The sequence below is a fragment of the Vombatus ursinus genome, unplaced genomic scaffold (assembly GCF_900497805.2).
Source record: "Vombatus ursinus unplaced genomic scaffold, bare-nosed wombat genome assembly UNPS02014832.1, whole genome shotgun sequence".
Taxonomy (NCBI): Eukaryota; Metazoa; Chordata; class Mammalia; order Diprotodontia; family Vombatidae; genus Vombatus; species Vombatus ursinus.
The window spans coordinates 59,667,306-59,686,796 of record NW_020954610.1 but is presented as its reverse complement, the minus strand read 5'-3'; the positions used below and the strand labels follow the sequence as shown (position 1 = coordinate 59,686,796).

Here is a 19,491-nt window from a genome sequence, read left to right as displayed (position 1 = left end):
TTTGCATTAGTTCATACAAATATTTCCTGGTTTTTCTCAAATCATCCTTTTTATTATTTCCTACAGCAGTGCTGCTTAAATTGTGGGCTGCAACCTGGGGTTTCGAAAAATTTGTACAAGGTTTCTGAGCATGCAATGACCAAAAATTAATTAAAAATCAAACTCATAATGAATCCAAGGTGTTTCTGGCAGCACTTGCCCGTGTTGCATCGAGCAACTTCACTGCAGCCTTGGTTCTGAACACAAAGCAAGTGCACTTTGCACTTCGCATGCCATCATACCACGCAATGCCAAAGAATACTGCCAAAATGAGAAAAGGGGTCTCCAGTGAAAAAAGTTTAAGCCCTGTCCTAGAGCACAATATTCCATTACATTCATATACCATAACTTGTTCAGTCATTTTCCAACTGATGGATATCCCCTCAGTTTCCAATTCTTTGCCAATACAAAATGAGCTACTATAAATATTTTTGTACATAATGGGTCCTTTTCCTTTGATTTCTTTGGGGTATAGACCTAGTAGTAGTATGGCTAGGTCAGAGGGTATGCACAGTTTAATAGCTTTGGAGGCATAGTTCCAAATTGCTTTCCAGAATGGTTAGATTAGTTCCCAGATCCACTAACTGTGCACTACTGTACCTATTTTCCCATATCCCCTCCAGCATATGTCATTTTCCTTTTTGTCATCTTAGCCAATCTGATGGGTGTGAGCTGGCACTTCAGAGTTGTTTTAATTTTAATTCCTCTAATTATTAGTGATTTAGAGCATTTTTTCATATCACTACCGATAGCTTTGATATCTGCTTCTGAAAATTGCCTGTTCGTATCCCTAGACCATTTCTCAACTGAGGAATCACTCTTATTCTTATAAATTTGGTTCAATTTCCTATAAAGTTGAGAAATGAGGCCTTTATCAAAGAAACTTGCTGCAAAGATTCCCTTCCCCCCCAATTTCTTGCTTTTCTTCTCATTTTAGCTGCACTGGTTTTATCTGTATAAAAACTTAATTTAAATAAAAAATTATCCATTTTACTTCCTAAAATTACCTTTTTAAAAAAATTATTATTTTAAAAATTATTTTTGGCTTGTATGATCTCTAGGGGCAAGAAATTCCATATCTTTATTTTCGATTGCAAAAAAAAAAAAGTGTAATCCCTTGTATTTTTCTAAAACTATGTCCCTGAAGCTTTATGGGGTACCCACTTCCAACGGCTTAAAAAAATCTGAGATCACAAGTACAGCCAGTGACTTTACAATCCCTTCCTGTAATAAGAACAAAAAAATTTTTCTTTCTTTTTGAATGAAAGTACCAAAAGTTCCAATGTACTGAATAAAAATCACAAGTTCTTCATTTGGCACCAGATCACACCCTCAAAGGTAAGAAAACATTAAAACTTGGTAAGAGATGGATCAAACAGACTAAAGACATACACAGTAACTGGAACACTGATAGCTAATCTCACAGAATGGTATTAAGGCACAGTGAGTTTTAGAATGAAGGTAATAAGTAGAACATTAAGATTGGGAATGGATTTGGGAAAAAACTATGCAGGTACTCTAGAAGAAAATAATATTAAAGCCACTTGGCTTTTACTTATATACCAATTGGGGAACATAAAAGTACAGGAACCAGAACTATTAAACCAAAGTTCTGAAACAAAGGAACCACAAGAATTAGAAAATGTGGAGACACAGTATCTATGGATCTTAACCAAAAGGTAGCATCTGTTGAGAACATTCAGTTGCCCTGTAAATGAATGCAGTTGTATCTTGTTTCTTACCTTTCCATTTAAGACAATATTTTGACTTCCACACAGAACTGACTGGCGACTGACTTTGTTTCCAGATGCCTGAGGAAAAGCGACAGAGCCTATATGAGATCAATGAGTTCTGTGCACTGAACTCTGGTCGAGAGAGAGGGGTGTATTAGAGGCAGAACTTGATCAAGGACCAGGAAACAAAGGGTTGAGGATCAGGACAAGGGTAGATGAGGGTGTGTGTGGGAACCAAATACTTGTGAGGGTGTGTTTGGGAATCAAAATCAATCAATCAACAAATACTGAATTTGTATGTAAGGTACTGTGTTACCTAAAGAAAAGGACCAAGAAATGTTTTAAGATGTAGTACTAGTCTTTAGATGCTTTAGTAGAAGACACAAAGCATAAATACAGGCAATGGCAATCAAAGGGAGAAAATGAAATGTATTTTCTCATCGAAACCAATGGTGATTAGGTTCTCAGGCAATCTGGAAAAGTCCATTTAACCTAAAATGTCAGTACCAGTTTTACACTAATAGTACTACAAAACCTAATCAACACATGAAACCACGTTTCTGTGAAGAAAGCATTCAGAATTTCAACTTAGGACTCCAGGATCACAACACTCTTAGTTTGTCAGCTAATCTTTATTAAGCACCTGCTATGTGCCAGGCACTGTGCTAAGCCCTGGGGATACAAAGAAAAATAAAGAATGGCCCCAGGTATCAAGGAACACATTGCTTAATGGTCTCCCACCAGGGAACATCCTCACTCACTTCACCTTTCTAAGTAGGATAGGGGATTCTCTCAGCTTAAAGCTGAAGGTGGTAGCTCCCATAGCCTGGGACACAAGCTGCAGTAGGATAGGAGCCAGGGAAAGAAAAACAGGTTGGCAGCTAGGTGGCCCAGTGGATAGAGCACTGGACCTGAAGTCAGGAGGACCTGAGTTCAAATAGGACCTCAGACCAAACATTGACACTTACTAGCTGTGTGACCTTGGGCAAGTCACTTAACACTGATTGCCTCACTTAAAAAAAAAAAAAAACCTGGGTAAGTGGAGTACTGAAGACTACCAGCTAAGTAAAATTTGAAGGAAATTTTCAGGTCTCCTTTGTTTTCCTCTGTGAGCCCCACACATAGGCCTTCTGGCTTCAAAGAATCACAGAATTCAGAACTTAAAGAAAATTTAGTCCAAAGTAGAAACAAGCTTATGGAGCTGAAGTGATTTGCCAAAGTTCACACAAGAGGCAGGCTGTTATTTGAACTAACCCTAGTGTTCTGATTTGAGGTTCGGTGTTCCTTCTGCTACACAAAGGGTTCTTAACGTAGGGTCCACAAATTGATCATGGATAGATTTGGGGATGGGGGGGGAGAGCAATGAACTTGAATGGGAAAACTAGCCTCTAACTATTAAGCATTTCCTTCAGTTATGAAGGTGGGTAACAAACATTTTGAAAAGGGTTCAATATGCCTCACCAGACTTCCAAAGGTATCCATTAAACAAAAAAGGTTTAGAACCCCTGCATTCCACCATGACTCCACTCCAAAGCATTATTGATATTTCATTTAAAAAGCAGCTTTTTGACAAGTCCAGCATTTTCAAAAGGAAGAGGAAAAATTAAGTAGTCTACTCAGCACTGATATTTTAAAGTCCTTTTATGTTTTATTTTTGGGACACACTACCAGGTCTGTTGCTTTCAAGTATCATCTCTTTTTCTAGCCCAATGATGAAATGGAGAAAAGCTGAATTATTGTGCTTCCGAGATTTTCTAAAACTTTTCATATCAAGTTACAAAAACAAGACTGGGAGTAAAGGGTTTCCTTCCCAGCCCCTTTCTCTCTCTACCCCTCTTCCCACTCCCGTTTAGAACTTCTAGCACACAGGTACTAATAATGGATTTCTGCAGGAGAGTTCCATAAAGAAAAATTCAGCTACATTTCTGAGGAAAACTAGATTAGGACCCTTTCAGGTACTTGCATTCTGCGCTTTAGATAACAGCATAATAAGTGTGAGGAGGAAGGATTGGGTGGGGACTAGAATATTGGGGATACTGAACTCAGCTGCTTGGTAGCTTCGAAGAACTTCACTCTCCACTTAAGTGCTACCATTAATGCAGACCCTGGACTAGCAGGATGGAAAGACAAATCTGAATGAGGTGTGTAACCAATGCCATGTAGTGGGCATGGAAAAGGAATTCCTGTAGCAGACCTTCCCATGCAATGTCTATGCAAGTTGGACGTATGCACCAAACTTAAAACGTTAACAGACAACACAAAATGTGGATCCCGGAGGCACCCAAACTGAACAAATAAAGATATGCAGAAAGCATCTCATGGTAATGGAACAGCACTGGATTCGGGGTCATGAGGTCTGACTTCTGATCCAAACTCTGTGCTTCTTCTGCGTGGTCTGAGGTAAATCATGTCCCCTCTCTGGGCCTCAGTTTCCTTATCTGTACAAAGAAGATCTCTTTAAGACTTCCTCCGGTTCTGAGGGCCCGAAATGATTTCTCCTCCAAAGAGAAGGCAGAGGGCGGGCAGTGAGAACAGAGCAAAGGGGAAGGGGGGCGGGGAGACCCGAGGCCTGCGCCCCAGGGGTGACAGGTGGCCTAGACTAGGCTAAGTTCGGGAGAGGCAGGACGCAGGGGAGGGGCTGGGGCTGCCCGGGGATGGGCGGGGTGGCCCAGCCAACAGCAGGGAGTTTACTAGGACGACCTGCCCCTCTAGCCCCCGCCCCGCTCCCCGCGGCCCGGCGTCGCCCAGCGCACCGTCTCGATGTACTCGGACTTATTGTAGAGCAGCTCGCTCAGCTCCATCTCTGCAACCTCCGTCTCCCAAGCTCAAGTATCCCTTCCTCTCGCTTCCGGTCTCCTCCGCCACTTCCGGTCTGGAAAGGGAAACGCCCATCCTTCCCCCTTCATTCTCTCCTCTCGCTCCGCCCCCTCAGTCGATTGGTCTGCGCTCCACTAGCAAGACTCGATCGGCAGTTCGGCGAGCGGCCCCTGACGCCTGGGTTGAGCTGGCGGGATTTACAAGGGGCGGGCGCTCGCAGCTGGGCTGGGGGTTCCTAGCGGCCTCGGCGGGCCCCAGGCCCCAGTGTCCCCACGAGCTGGAGGTGGCGGGAAGGAGTTGCCCCCCCATCCTCCCCTGGTGGCTGCAGCCATGGAGGACTCGGCTGGGAAAGTGCTCAGCTGTGAGGAGAAGGAGAAGGTGCCCGGCGGGGGTGGGGGGGTGGGAAGGGGCCTTGTGATATTGGGGGGGGGTCGGTTCTCCTGGCTGCTGAAAGTGAACCCTTGGGGGGGAGCTCTCCCTGCCCCCTACTGGCGCCCCCCACCGCCCGGGACCTCGTGTTTACTCCTGACAACAACATTTCTATGGAGCTTTAAAGCTTGCGAAGGGCTTTGCACCTGCATTTGATCCTCTCAGCCCTGGAAGGGGCTACCCTCATTTTACAGATGATAGAACCGACGCCGAGAGGAATCATACAGCACAGCTAGTTTCTGCCTGACGCAGCATTCGAACTCAGGTTTTCCCGAGTCCAGTCTACCGCGCTATCCACGAATTCTGCCCCTCCCCGTAGAACGTAGGACGTTCTTGAGGTCAAGAGACTGAGCTGTTTTTTGAATTTGTGTTCCCAGTGACTAGCACTGTGCCTTGTACTTAATATTCAATTATGCAAGCACTTATTAAGCACCTACGGTGCACGTGATGCTAAACATTGTGATGTCAAGCCCCAAATTACTACTATCCTTGTTGGATTTAAGTGCTGGTTCTGGAACGCTCATTCTCTCCACCCCTCCATGCCCCCACCCCCAGGCAGAGGGGCAAAAGTAAACCTGAGGTTAGGAGGAGAAAAATCCAGGGAATATTTTCAATTTAGATAACTTCAGAGACATAAAAATCAAACTGCATGCTTCCCCTGCTCTCACTGCAAAAGCTCTGACACTTCCTACTTGGTCCAGCCTTATATTCAGTCTAGGTGGCAGAGCCAGTATTTCTTTGGGGTTTCTTTTGGAAATGTGTAATTCTAGATTGGTGCCTTTCTCTCTCCAGTTGAAGGAAAAACTGGCATTCTTAAAAAGAGAGTACAGCAAGACACTGGCTCGATTGCAGGTAGGACATTCTTTTCCTGAGAAACAAATGCTGCCTTCACAGATTACAGTATTATTATGCTGCTTATTATCACTTTAGTGGAATAAGCTTTGAGAAAACTTAATTTTATTGAACTTGCTTCTGGGACTGCTTTTGTTTTGTCTAGCGTGCTCAAAGAGCTGAGAAGGCAAAAACTTCGAAAACTGAACAGAATTGCATGCTTAAGCAGGAAACCTCAATACAAACAAACTCAGGTAAAAATAAGCTAATTCATTTTAGTCATTTATGTTTGCTGAACTCATTTACATTTTTTTGAATATTACCTTACAAACAAGACAGAATTTTTATATTTACTTTTTTATATTTAGTCTTTTTATCTCAGCTTTCAAATATAAATTTTTGTTAAGATGGGATAAAGGAAGGAAAAGAATTTAGGAAAGAAAGGAAAAGAATTTGGAGAGATAGTTAATTCTTGATGAAGTATGGGGAAAAAACACTTTGTCAATGAAATTAATTCTCTATGTAAATTAGTTTTAAGATTATGGTAACTAGCAAGCAGTTCAGGTTTGAATGTAGTACTGTTTGTAACTTCTTTGAGGATTGGGGAACATATTTATCTTTGTATCTTCCCACAGTCTACCACAATGCACAAACATGTTCAGAACTTAGTACTGGAAAAGTAACAGCTTTTAATGAATAGTAACAACTTATACTCATATAGCACTTTTGCATTCATATACACTATCTTTTTTTTCATCACCACAACATCCTTTTGAGGTGAATAGGGCAGGTATTATTGTCACCATTTTGTAGATGAGAAAATTATACCTCCTAGAATTACTGTTTGTCCATGGTTACTCAGTTGATAAATTGAGGAGGCAGGACTTGAATTCAGATCTCTTTTTTCTTGGCCCACTGATTTTTTTACATATTAATGGAATATCTCCTTCATAAAGTTTGTTTCATTTTTCACTTGAATTGTAGACTAGTGCTTAACATGTTATTCATAAAATATTTTTGTTTCTCCAGAGCCAGAAGACAAACTCTCTCTTGGTGATAGATTAGAAACATGTACACTACAAATTGATGTCCATCTTGATGCTGAAACCAAGGAGAAAACAGCTGTCACACTTGACTTTGAGCATGAATTATTGAGCTCATCAGGAATATGTCCTGAACACATAGGTGATAACTGCCAGGAAAATTTCCTTTATAGCATCACTGGACCAGATAATGAGAAAAAGCAAAATAAACAGCCATTGAATAGAATGAAGAATCGAAAAAAGACACCAGTCTCAAAAGGAAGTGAATCTTTCTTTGGCTCTGATTCACTTATAAATACTAGACAAAGACAACAAAAACAAGTGTTTGCTATAAAAAATTCTGAGTTACCAGTGTTTCAGATAAGAAATCAGTTTTCATGTGTTGAAAGTGAGATCCAGAATTCTCCCAGATCAATCACAGAAATCAGTGAATATCTTGTTCCAGCTGCTGAACTCAAAAATGATGCCACTGCAATTTTGAAAGAAAATAGTTTTCCTAAGATGGCTCCGCTTTCTTTGCATGATCCTTTGGATGACAGTAATATTCAGCAACTTGAGTGTGTTCCTCTTGAAGAAGTCTGTGATAACTATAAACTGGCTACCCAGTGTTCGATGAACCTTATTCATGTTTCACCTAAAAAATTAGAGGAAGGAGGGAAAGAATATGTTATCTCTCCAGGTGACCACATGATCAATGATGACATAAATGTGGATGAAAAGATGTCTAGCCCTCCCACCTTGCCATCAGATGGCAAAGCATTTTCCATAAATGAACTCAATCATTCATTAAGCAAAAACACACATTTTGATGAACAGAATCATAGCTTGAAGCCTTTAGAATCATCTGGTAACCTACTTGATAATAGAGGTGAAAATTTTGAAAAGAAAGAGGTCCTAAGTGAGACTGTGAGTCCTACCACAGAAATGATCTCTCCTGGTCCTACAGAAAATCCATTAAATTCTTGTACAGTGCTTGATGGTCTTCTGTTTCCTGTGGAGTATTATGTTAGGACGACACGACGAATGTCAAATTGTCAGAGGACAGTTGACCTGGAAGCTGTAATTCAGAGCCAATTAGGTGTAAAAAGAAAAGGATTTAAGCCTAAATCTAAGCAGGTAACTAAAAATTTAGATCTGTCCTCCCAACAGCAAATTGAACTTCCCTTATCTGACCAAGGAAATTCAAGTAGTCCTTTCCAAAAGTCTTTCTCATCAACCACTGAAGGCAGCCCGCCTGTTTTGCCCACTAAAGACAATGATTTTGCTCTGAATGCTTGTAAAAGACGATCAAGGAGAAGACACAGAGGGAGAAGATTCTTTTACAAAAAAGGAATAAATGATCGGGACTCAGAGCTGCAAGTTTCTGATAAGGTAGATATTAAAAAAAACAAGGAAGATGTTGCCTTGTGCAATGAAGCTCCAAGGAAAAAAGAACATGCTCAGAGAAAAAAAACAGTCACAGATAAATCAAGGTGTATCCTTGCTAACATTGACAAAAAAGCACCCGCATCAATAACACAAGGTATTGCATGTTCAATTCTTTAGGCCTGTATCAGGCATGTGTTCTGTTCCACAAAAACCAGAGCATGTTAAAAGTCTATCCAAACACTGGGAGGAAGCTGTAACTAATGCTAGAGATGATTTGGAGACCAAACCAATTTTCTATCAGTTTGAGAACCAACTGACAGAATTTCAACTGTCCAGGCCAGTTTGTTGTTCAGTGGATGGAATGTTGGGCTTGGAGTCAGAAAGACCTGAATTCAGATCCTGCCCCAGATATACACTAGCCATGTCAAACTGGGCCACTTAACCTTTCTCAGCCTGAGTTTTCTAGTTTGTAAAATGGGGATGATAATCATACCTACATCAATTAAGCTAACACATAGAAAGAGTTTTGCAAAATTTAAAATGATACATCAGTACTAGCTATGGTTATTAAGAGTAGTTATGCACTAAAAAGCTCTGAACCTATGCAACTGCCTCTTAATAAGGTGCTTTTACCAAAGGTAATTTGTCTAGCCTCTAAAGAACATAAAAATTAGGAAAAGTGGTGATGTTTAATAACTATATCTCTAAAGAATTTTTAGGTTTGCAAAGTATTTTCTTCAAAACAATCTCATAAGATAAGTAGTCCAAATATTCCAGTTTTATGGATGAGGAAACTGAGGCTCAGAGAGGTTGTGACTTGTTTGAGGTCATACAGGTAAATGTCAGAACTAGGACATGAGTGTTCTGACTCCTAAGTTTAATGCTCTTTCTTCTACTACTCAACCTGTCTCATCACAGAATAAGAAGCTTTCATTTCTGTTAGCATAGGAAATCAAATTTACTAGGGCTGGTCCCCAAAAAACTCGATTTGGGCAACTTACTGTATTCTGGGAACCAAGCACATGGGCAGAATAATCCTCACATTTCCACATTTCCACCTACTCTTCCTCTCCATGGTCCCTATTAATATTTCCAGCCAAATCCTAGATCAAGGGTTCTCAGCCACTCCCATAGGTATGTTGAATTCCTCAATGCAGTTTTAAGAATAGTATGGTTTATGTTAAAAAATAATAAAGACTCCGGGTCTTAACAGCAGAGAGTATCCTGTTGAAGCTTAAGTGAAAGCTTACTTTTGTAGCTAGGTGTCCCTGCCTTTCAATAGTAAAAAAAAAAACAAAAACAAAAAAAAACCTTACTTTCAGTATTGTCACAGCATTACAGCATTATAGTGTTACAAAAAATGACCTAGGCACTTGAGTCCTATCCCAAGGTATTGGATAAATGGCTATGAAAGCCAGTCATCTTGGATTTTAATTTATTTTTTTCTTTTTTTGTAAGGGAGACAAGATTGTATTCAAAATAAGAACCTTCATTGTTCCATTGGTAATGACTCCTTGATTGTGGATAATACCAGTTTTGATCTTTCATTTCATCTTAAGAATGAGATGCTCGGTTTTGAGAAGTTGTCATCATGCATCAACATCACTGACTTTGACTTGCCTGATGAGGACTTTGGTTTTCTTAAGCTTGAGAAATTGAAGTCTTATTCAGCAAAACAAATTGAACCCTTTGATTCAGGGGATGGTGGAAAAAAGTGTAATGATGGAGATGGTCTTATTTTGGAGGAACTGGTGCCTAAAAAGATAGTTACAGAAAAGAAGAATTTAGCAGAGGATATTATTACTGGAACAAGAAACTCACAGCCAAAAAAGCCAAAGAGTATTCCTCAAAATATGCTACTTTTCACACCTTCTAGTACTAACCTACCTGCTACAAATAACCAGCTTGAAGCAGATGTGTGTTCTCCTATTTTCCCTATTGTAGGTGCCACTCCAGTTTTTGGTTCCCAAATTCACAGTGGAAATGTGGCTACAGAAATTACTGGACCTACTTTTTGTACACCTAGGCATCCTTACTTAAAAAAACCAGACAGTCTTACTGGAGATAATCAGTGTAACAATTTACCCAGTGCATTGAAATTGGACGCTAACATGCATTCATTAGGTAGGGAAATCAAAAAACAGCCTGACCAAATAGTACCTTCTTCTGAAAGAAAATTTGACAGTGACGGTGGTTCTCAAGAAACTCTTCCACCTATTGACTCAATCACTTTCAAAGAAAGACCACTGTTGGGAAGCACTTTCCAGGTATGATTTTTCTCTTCTTAAATTAAAAAAAAAAAAGGATTGATGCCTTTCATTGTTATATTTTCGAATATATGCTTCCCCTCACCTGAAGTAAGCTATACCTTGTAACTAACATCAATAAAGAGAGGAAAAAAGGTGGTTTAACAAAACCAACCAATGGCTCTATGTGATAATATCTGTAGTATTCCACACTCACTTCTACTATGAAGAGAGGGAAATACATTTTCCTAACTTTCTTCAAGGTCAAGCTTGGTTATACTATTACACAGTGCTCAATTTTATTGTTCTTAGAATTTCCATTGTCATTATATATGTTGTTTTCCTGCTTATGTTTGCTTTCCTCTGCATTGGTTCCTATATGTCTTCTCATGCTTCTCTGGCACATAGTAGGTGCTTAATAAATGTTTATTGATTGATTGCTTTAATTCTCATTTGTCATTTTTTATGGCTCAGTCATATTTTATAGCATTCCTGTAGTACAATTTATATATCCATTCCCCATTTGATGAGCATTTTATTTCCAAATCTTTCTAAGAGAAAAAGTACTGCTGTGAATATTTTACTATATATGAGACCTTTCTTTTGGACCTGGATCAAAGGGTATGGGTATTTTAGTCACTCTCTTAACATAATTGCCAATCGCTTTCCAAAATGGTTATACTGACTCACAGCTCTACCAACAATGTATTAGCATGCCTGTCTTCAAGCAGACCAATATGTACTATTTCCATCTTTAACTTTGTCATTTTGCTGAGTGTGGGTTGAAATCTCAAGAATTGTTTTGATTTGAGATTTCTCCTATCAGTGATTTGGAGCCTCATTCATGTTGTTCGTTGTCTTTCGAAAACTATTTGTTTATATCCTTTGACCACTTATTCATTAGATAATGGCTCTTAATCCTTGTAATATCTTGGATATCAGAGATAACAGATGTAAACATTCTCTCCTAACCTACTGCATTCTAGTGCGTTATTTTTGTTTGAGGAAAAGATTTTCAATTTCATGTTAAAGAAATTGCCTGTTTTATCTTTTGTGATCTCCATGTCTCCTTAGGTTAGGAATTTTTTGCTGTAGTTGTGAAAGGTACCTGATTATTGAGATATACTTACATACATAAAATCTGTATATATGTGTGTGTGTGTATGTATATATATGTATATATATGTATATATGTATGTATATGGGTTCTTAACCTTTTTTATGTCATGAACCTCACCCAGACTTGGGAAAGGGGTCCATGACATAACAGTCTGGTTAAAACTACGGACTTCCTTTCAGAATAATATTTTTTTAGTGCATAAAGTAAAATATATAGGATTACAAAGGCAACAATTATGTTTAAATAATTATCAAAATTCTAAAACATTAATGAGCCCCAGGTTAAGAACCTCTCCCTGGTATAAGATGTGGGTCTAAACCTAGTTCTTGTCAAATAGGGAGTTCCTCCCAAAGTTTATGTTCTGGAGTTTACCTAACACTGAATTATTGAGTTTGATTGTTTCTAATTCTGGCTTATCCTGTTCCACTGATCTACTTTTCTATTTTTTAACCAGTACCAAATGATGATCTTTATAATATAATCTCAGGTCTGTAAATGGATATTCCCTTCATTCCTACCTTTTTTCATTCCTTCCCTTGAGATTCTAAACCTTTTGTTTACAGCAAATGAATTTTTTTAGCTCAGTAAATTACCCGCTTGTTAAACATGCTTTGAAGGAATGAAGTAAAAGTCTATTGAGTAATAAGTAATGAGTTCTTGATGAATTGGCCCTGAACTTAGATTAAAACATTGGAAATATCCAGTTAGAAAATGTTTTTAATGTGTTCTTTTGATATGATTAATATTAAGCCTTAATTATGGTTGTATAGTTAACTTAAAATTCATCCTTAAAAATAGAAAAGTTATATAAAAAGAGCTGCCTTTTTGATGAAGATATATCACTGGGACTTACTGTTAATTTTAGAAAGAAAATGAAAATATAGAATATTGAAATTTTAATTAATGTAGATAACACTCATAGATTTTAAATTAATATGCTGACTTTTTTCTCTCCACAGGCTAAAGTAGCAGAAGATCCTGCTGAAATTTGGTGTGATAGTTTGAAACTGGGTAACCTACAGCTAGTTTCAAAGTTAAAGGTCAGAAGGCTATCATCTTTACATCATTGTCTCCTTAATTGCTGACAAATTGGATAAGTTCTGAAAACAGGAAAATTTGATCATGCTATTGCCCTCCATTTAAGAAAGATTAAATTCAAATACAATTAAAACTGAAATAAAATCAATTCAATCCTTTACCTCCCCTCTTTTTTCTGTTAAAAAGGTTTTCTTGTAAGGGATATGGATATTCTAAATCTTTTTTAGGCAGATTGTTAAAAAGGAAATTATATGAAGCCATTTCCAAGGATACTTAGTTTGTTTTAACATTTTAAATCCAACAGGTTTTGTGCCTGAGTAAAGGGAGATTATTCTACTCTTCCTACCTTTCTTATAAAGAGAAGAAGCAATAAACAAAATAGCATTACATTCTAAATAGTGTACTTTCCTTTTATATGTTCTAGGTTGTAATGTTTGTCCCTATAATCTTTTTACTCACTTAGCAGTTCAGCTAGTGTTTAACTGGACACTGGATTACAGGGTCTAATTGAACAAAGTATATAACTTTCAATTCATGCAAATTGAAATTAGAATTTACCTGGTAGCTAATTCCTGGATTAGCCCTCTCCCCCTCCCCCCAATCTCCTTGCTGTGTAGATGGTATTTTTGGTGTGGTCGTACTCTGATTAAAGTTAATTATTATTTTAAAAGTCCACACCTATAAATTAGGGAGTATCATTCACATTACAAAAAGATCTTCATTTTACAAAAGGATTCGCCGCTAACTTCCTTTTAAGAAGTTTTAGAAAGGATCCTAGTCCTTCTAGATACTTAGGATGGATTGAGTGAATGAAAAAGCATTTATTAAGCACTTATTTTGTGGCTGACAGTCTGCTAATACAAATGCAAAAGCAAAAATAGTTCTCACCCTCAAAGAACTTGTGTTGTTTTGGGGGAAAACTATGGTGTAAGGAGACTGGTAGCCAGGAAGGGGCACTTTAGACTTGAAAATTACTGGGATGGGTACTGAGGCCTTGTAGATTGATCTGCTTCTTTCAAGGATTAATGTTAAAAATTAACAAGTTAATTCTGATCTTGGCTCCAGAACTGAAGGAGCAGCAAGGCTGCTGGTGAGTTTGTTGTATCCAGAGAGTAGGAAGAGTGAAGCGTGGCTGGGGTATCCTTGATATAGTAGGCCAGGTGAGGCAGTCACCAATCTGGTGATCTTTTTGAAATATGAGTAAGATTCCCTGAGTAATAGGTGTAGACTTTTAAATAATAATTATCTCTATCAGGTTATATCTACACCAAAAATGCCATCTGCCAAAAATGGTGATTGGGAGTGGGAGAAATGTGTAATCCAGGAACCTGCTGTTAATGTAAATTTTAATTTTGGTTTGCCAGGCAGAAGTCATCAGCTGAGAACCAGAGAGGTTAAGTGACTCATTCTAGGTTATAGATGTATGTGGAAGAGGAGTGGAGTTGCAGTCCAGGTCCCAAGACTCCAAATCCAAAGTGATTTACATTGCACACTGTACCTTTCCTCCTCTACTGCATTTATCATAGGATTTAATTTGTACTCTTGATTAGAGCAGTGTATTTTTACTTGCTAATACTTAGCCTCAAGTTATTATCCTTGTAGTCATGAAAATAAGGGGAAAAACAACACTTAAAGCAGGTAAATCCTTGCAGATACAATGCAAGCATCCTTTTACATTTCATGTACTACAAATCTAAAGCAACTGTTTGAAAAGGTGTTTTTTTTTTAAGGCCATTTGTAGTATAAAAATGGGTGTCAATCTTGTACTGGAAATTAGGACTTAAATGTTTGTGTTCAAGTCAGTAAACCTAGAGCATCAAGCACTATTGGGTGCTTGGGAGATACAAAGATGATTAGGATAAAGTCTCACTCAAAGCTTAAGGCTCTTACAGTACAGTTGGCAAGACCCATGAATCTAATTTTCCTTTGACCTGCATAGAACTTTAATTTAACCCTCTACTTTATTTAGGGTCCTATCAAATTATTACTTTTGAATGTTTTTTTTGGTAGAGTTACCTCCATCTCAAATTCTCATAGGTTACCTATCTACCCCTTTCCTCAAGCATGAGGCCCCCATTTGTACAGACATCCCAGACAGTCATCAGGCCTCCACTTGGATGCCCCTCAAGATAAGAAATTAGTAAATTTACATAAAACAAACAATATTATAGGTAGCTACAGGGATCTACTGACTTCAGAGTCAAGAGACCTGGCTCTGAGTCATAACTCAGCTACTTAACTTTATCTGACCTTTTGACATTACTTCAGTTCATTTTTCTCAACTATAAAATGGAGACTGTAATACTTGTACTGCCTGCTCCAAACAAAGGGTTGCTAGGAGGGAAAAACCTCATGAACTTTAAAGAATGATTTAAGAGTTTGCTCTCGTTATTATTACTTCACATTAATTGCTGTTCCTCCTTTGTGACAGAATCCTTCAGATTCCTGTTCTGTGGATGTGAGTACTGTGTGGTGGGAAGTAACTGGCTGTAAGGAGTCATGTATCATAACTGCCTGTGAATTTACAGTTTCTCTCTGGAAATCTCTCGATAACTGGCAGTGGAGAAAAGTTTACACATGGCACTTCACAGAGGTAGGAATCAGAGATATTTGTAGGTGGAATTGACTGTGAAAAGAACTTCATTTACATAAGTATAAAGAGGTACCACTTACCCACGAAGCAAAAAAAGCAAAAAAAAAATTATGTAAACCCCATTTAAATTATTTGAGATTTTGTCAGATTTTTAATTTGACTTCCTATATTTGCTTTTATCTCTGCTTTCTAAAACATGGTTCTTCAATATACCAGTTATCATTTTAGTTAATTTTTTTTGTTGGGTCACAGACCACTTTGCTCTTTACCAAGCCTTTATTAATACTGATTTGCTGATTCCTTTCCCAGGGTTTTATTCATAACCTCTGATAACACTAAGAAAAGAGATATTTATAGATGTGTAGCATTTTTTTTGGGAGGGGGGATCACTTTGCTACCTACTTCTTAAAGTTTAGGAGAATGCTGTGGCATTGTAACTAGAATGTGATCATTAAGAACTTTGGAGAGTTAATGAAATGAATGAAAAATGAAATAAATAAAGCAGTCAAGAAATGATTCTTTGTTGTTGTTGTTGTTGTTTGATTTAGATTCCAGTACTACAAATTATTCCGCTTTGGGATGCTTGTAATCTTGTGTGTGTTGCTTTGGGACATCTAGAGATTAGAGAAATCAGGTATGTAAATGTAAAGCTATGTTTTTTCTTTATTATTGAAACAGTAAACCAGCAAATTTTTGTTGAGTGCCTACTATTCTGTACTGAGCATTAAATACCTATTTATACTGCGAATTTTGAAAGGATTTTTAATTTTTATTAAAAGCAAAACATATAAACTCTTAGGCATTAAAATGGCATTCTTGAATTGCAGCATGTTTTAGTGGAAGGAGTGATGAATGTGTAGTCAAAAGAGGCCTATATTCAAATTTCATCTCTGATTCATGTTAGCTGTTTGACCCTGATGTTTCTGAGCCTTAGTTTCCTTGTCCAGAAAATAGGGGATTAATAATACTTGTTTTGTAAGCCTTAAAATACTGTATAAATCTGAATCAAAAATGGTTTTCCTTTTGAAGTGTGAAGTTGCAAAGATATGCCATTTCTATGCCTCCAACAAATTCCTTTCCATATTTTAATCTATTCCCCACATATACAAAATTTTCCTTATGTTTCTTTCATTCTGATTTGATTTAGATTATTGTTTTGTTCTGATGATGAATGCTTAAAGCAGTCACTTGTAAAATCTGGAAATATAAAAGCTGTGCTTGGACTTAGACACAAGAGGCTAGTCTGTAGCAATGGGACACTTCATGATCACCAAGTAGACCTCATGACCTTTTCAAGATCTGGAAGGTAAAAGAAGTATTGCTTGCACAGATTTATCTTTTTCATTTTATAAGATAAGGAACTGGTTTGGTCACAGGTCACAATTTATATTTAAAATATAAATTGAATGACAAAAGGGTGGTTTCCCTGTCTTATGGATGTACTTGGAAAGATCAGAAGGCAAGCTGAGCATTTATGGGGATTTTTCCAGAAACAATTCAGATACATAGGTAGACGGCCATAACAGGAGAGAGTAGTAGAATAATGGAAAGGTGAAGAGACAATTGGAAGCTAAGGTAGGTCTGTTAGCAGAGCACAGGTTTTTCTGGTAGGGAGACAAGGGAAAAAATTGTTCAGGAATTATAAATTATGTCTTTGTCCTATTTTATCTTGAATAGTATTAGAGAGTTACCTTTGTTCAATTTTCAATTTTTTGTTTTATCTCTAATTTGGCTAAAAGGAAATAGGCAAGAAAAGAAATAGAAATATTTTGTTTAGAAAAGAATAAAATTAAATTTCTGCTTTATTATCAAATAATCTTTGAAATAATGAATGAATCCTAAGTGTCTGTGCCACTTGTGGTATGTAGAAAGACTAAGTTCTTTCCTTGAAGTTGCTTATACCCTTAAAAAGGTGACATTAAGAAGTTTTGTATTTAAGTATTTTCTGTTATTAAAATTTTGTGGTTTGATCTTTTTTGGGATACTGGATTAGTTATTGGGCAGAGTTCAGTAGAGAGACCTGCCTAGGAAAATCTTTGGTATGAGGTTCCAATTCTTAATACTCTTTAAAATCCAGAAGTAAAGAAAAGCAGACATTGATGTCTCCAGAAGAAACCATCCTGGCTTTTGCTGAGGTTCAAGGAATGCAAGATGCTTTGCTTGGCACAACTCTGATGAGCAATATTGTTATCTGGTAAGTTTTCCTTTTGTGGTGAATTTTGAAGTCAATATACAATAAAACTTCATTAATTCACACACTGTGAAAAAGGTTAATTTGGGGGCAGGTAGGTGATGCAGTGGATAGAGCACTAGCCCTGGAGTCAGGAGGACCTGAGTTCAAATCCGGTCTCAGACCAAACACTTGACACTTACTAGCTGTGTGACCCTGGGCAAGTCACTTAACCTCAACTGCCTTAAAAAAAAAAAGGTCAATTTGAATTATAGAATATATGTGTGTGTATGTAGATTGCTTTTTATTTCCAACTCAGAAGAAAAATAGTCTAGCATCCACATTATTCTTTCCTTTGTTTTAATTCATGCTTTTTGTTTATGCTACATTATGTTTATTTTTGAATATATCTCTCCACCACACTGAGCCATCCTTTGTAATAAAAATTTAAAAAGAAAGAATAAAAAAAGCAGTTCAGATCCAACCAACATATCAGCTATGCCTGATAGTGTATGCAATATTCCATACCTGTAGTCCCTTACTTTTGGAATGAAGGAAGGGAATTGATTTTTTTAAAAACCTTTTCTCTGGGGCCAAACTTGGTCATTATAATAAAATATCTTTGAAGAAATACAATTTCATTCTTTTCAAGTATGTATAGTAACCAGAATTAGTTTTTTAAAGTTTTTGAGAAGATGAGATAAAGGGCTTTGATGATAGGGTCTTCTGACTAGCCACGGAACAAGAGAAGTGCCTGGACTATTATCTTACAAACTTTCTCTAAAATTTTGGAATATAAAAGACAATTTGGACTAACAATATAAATTGTTCTATAACAATAGGACAGTTTATGATTTAAAAATAATATTTTTCAAAAGCATGGTGAAAAGCATTGTTGAAGTAAAGGAATCTTTTATTCCTCTTGTTAGAAGACAGAGCTATTTTAATGTCAAAGAGTTTTTTTTTTGTTAAGGTAATAGGATAACTTTTGCCCAGAAAAGCCTCTTGTATTAACCAGCATATAATTTCCTTGGAACTGGAGTACATATACAATCCTTTTGTAAATCATACTCTTGGTCTGGTGGTTATGACCTTTCAATTTCTATCTTACTTTAAATCTTGGGGTAAACTGAATAAAAGTTTGGGTGTTTTGAATGGAGGCCCTTTGAATGAATACACTAGGGGATTGTTGATGCTAGAAGAGACAGTGTCAATACGATAGTATTCCTGACTTTATAGAGTTTAGAATTGAGGACTGGAGAAGAAAGTAGACAGGGATTGTCATGTGACCTATACGCAAATATTCAGTACAGTGTAACACAGTGTATTGAAGAGTTTAATTTAAAAACGAGAGCTACAAAGTGCTATGTGAAGTCAGAAGAAGGAAAACCATTTCTTATTTGGGGAGGATCATGGAAAGCTTCGTGAAGGAGGAAGCCCACAGGGACCTTTATCTCTACTTATATGACATCTTCTGGTCCAGAATATGAGGGCAGGATGACAGATGTAATCTTCAGACAGAATGATGTGCTTGCTTTTTCTTCTTTCTTGACTTAGGTCCTTCCAGTTAGTTCATTTAGGTATTAAGGCCTCCTTGCCTTTTGGAGGCCTTATAGATTACCACAGGTAGTAATATGTATTACATTACTATCTACAACTTGGCTTATATTCTACCCACATTTGCCCAAAGCTTGTTCTGTTTTCACCTTTCCTTTTGATTTTGTATCCTTATTGTATCCCTTTCCCATTTGGCCTTATCCTAATCACTTAGCTCCATCTTCTCTTTCAAATTCATCCTATACATTTTCAGTGCCATCCGTTACCCTTCTCACTAAACATTTTCAATGGTTCTAGATTGCCAAGAAGATAAAAAGAACATCTCTCAGCTGGGTATTCATGGTCCCCCTCAACCTGGCCATGACTTGCATCTCTAACCTTATCTTTGAATAGTTCCCTCCATAAGTTTTTCCTTATTTGAACTCTCCTTCTTGCTTCAGAATATACCAGGAAAATTGCCACTTCCGTGTCTGTTCATGTATCATGGTATTACCCTTTCAACATCTA

At 37.5% G+C, this 19,491-nt stretch overlaps 2 protein-coding genes across 5 annotated transcripts in view; one reads left to right on the top strand and one right to left on the bottom strand.

The window, feature by feature from the left end:
• DCTN5 (dynactin subunit 5) overlaps window positions 1-4,628 on the bottom strand; it is a 29,747-nt gene extending 25,119 nt beyond the window's left edge. For 2 of the 3 annotated variants that reach the window (XM_027839319.1, XM_027839320.1), the window contains exons 1-2: window positions 4,526-4,628; window positions 1,782-1,850 (exon numbers count right to left, since the gene is read on the bottom strand). In XM_027839319.1, coding sequence (XP_027695120.1) covers window positions 1,782-1,850; window positions 4,526-4,573 — 117 coding nt within the window. In that variant the 5' untranslated portion in view covers window positions 4,574-4,628. The remainder of the gene's footprint in view (window positions 1-1,781; window positions 1,851-4,525) is intronic. The other variant, XM_027839321.1, reaches the window with a different exon arrangement.
• A 176-nt stretch (window positions 4,629-4,804) lies between these two features.
• PALB2 (partner and localizer of BRCA2) overlaps window positions 4,805-19,491 on the top strand; it is a 21,563-nt gene continuing 6,876 nt past the window's right edge. The window contains exons 1-10 of one of the 2 annotated variants that reach the window (XM_027839016.1): window positions 4,805-4,967; window positions 5,811-5,870; window positions 6,016-6,103; window positions 6,879-8,414; window positions 9,719-10,527; window positions 12,586-12,666; window positions 15,096-15,257; window positions 15,806-15,891; window positions 16,405-16,563; window positions 17,335-17,451. In XM_027839016.1, the coding sequence (XP_027694817.1) occupies window positions 4,920-4,967; window positions 5,811-5,870; window positions 6,016-6,103; window positions 6,879-8,414; window positions 9,719-10,527; window positions 12,586-12,666; window positions 15,096-15,257; window positions 15,806-15,891; window positions 16,405-16,563; window positions 17,335-17,451 (3,146 nt within the window). In that variant the 5' untranslated portion in view covers window positions 4,805-4,919. The remainder of the gene's footprint in view (window positions 4,968-5,810; window positions 5,871-6,015; window positions 6,104-6,878; window positions 8,415-9,718; window positions 10,528-12,585; window positions 12,667-15,095; window positions 15,258-15,805; window positions 15,892-16,404; window positions 16,564-17,334; window positions 17,452-19,491) is intronic. The other variant, XM_027839018.1, reaches the window with a different exon arrangement.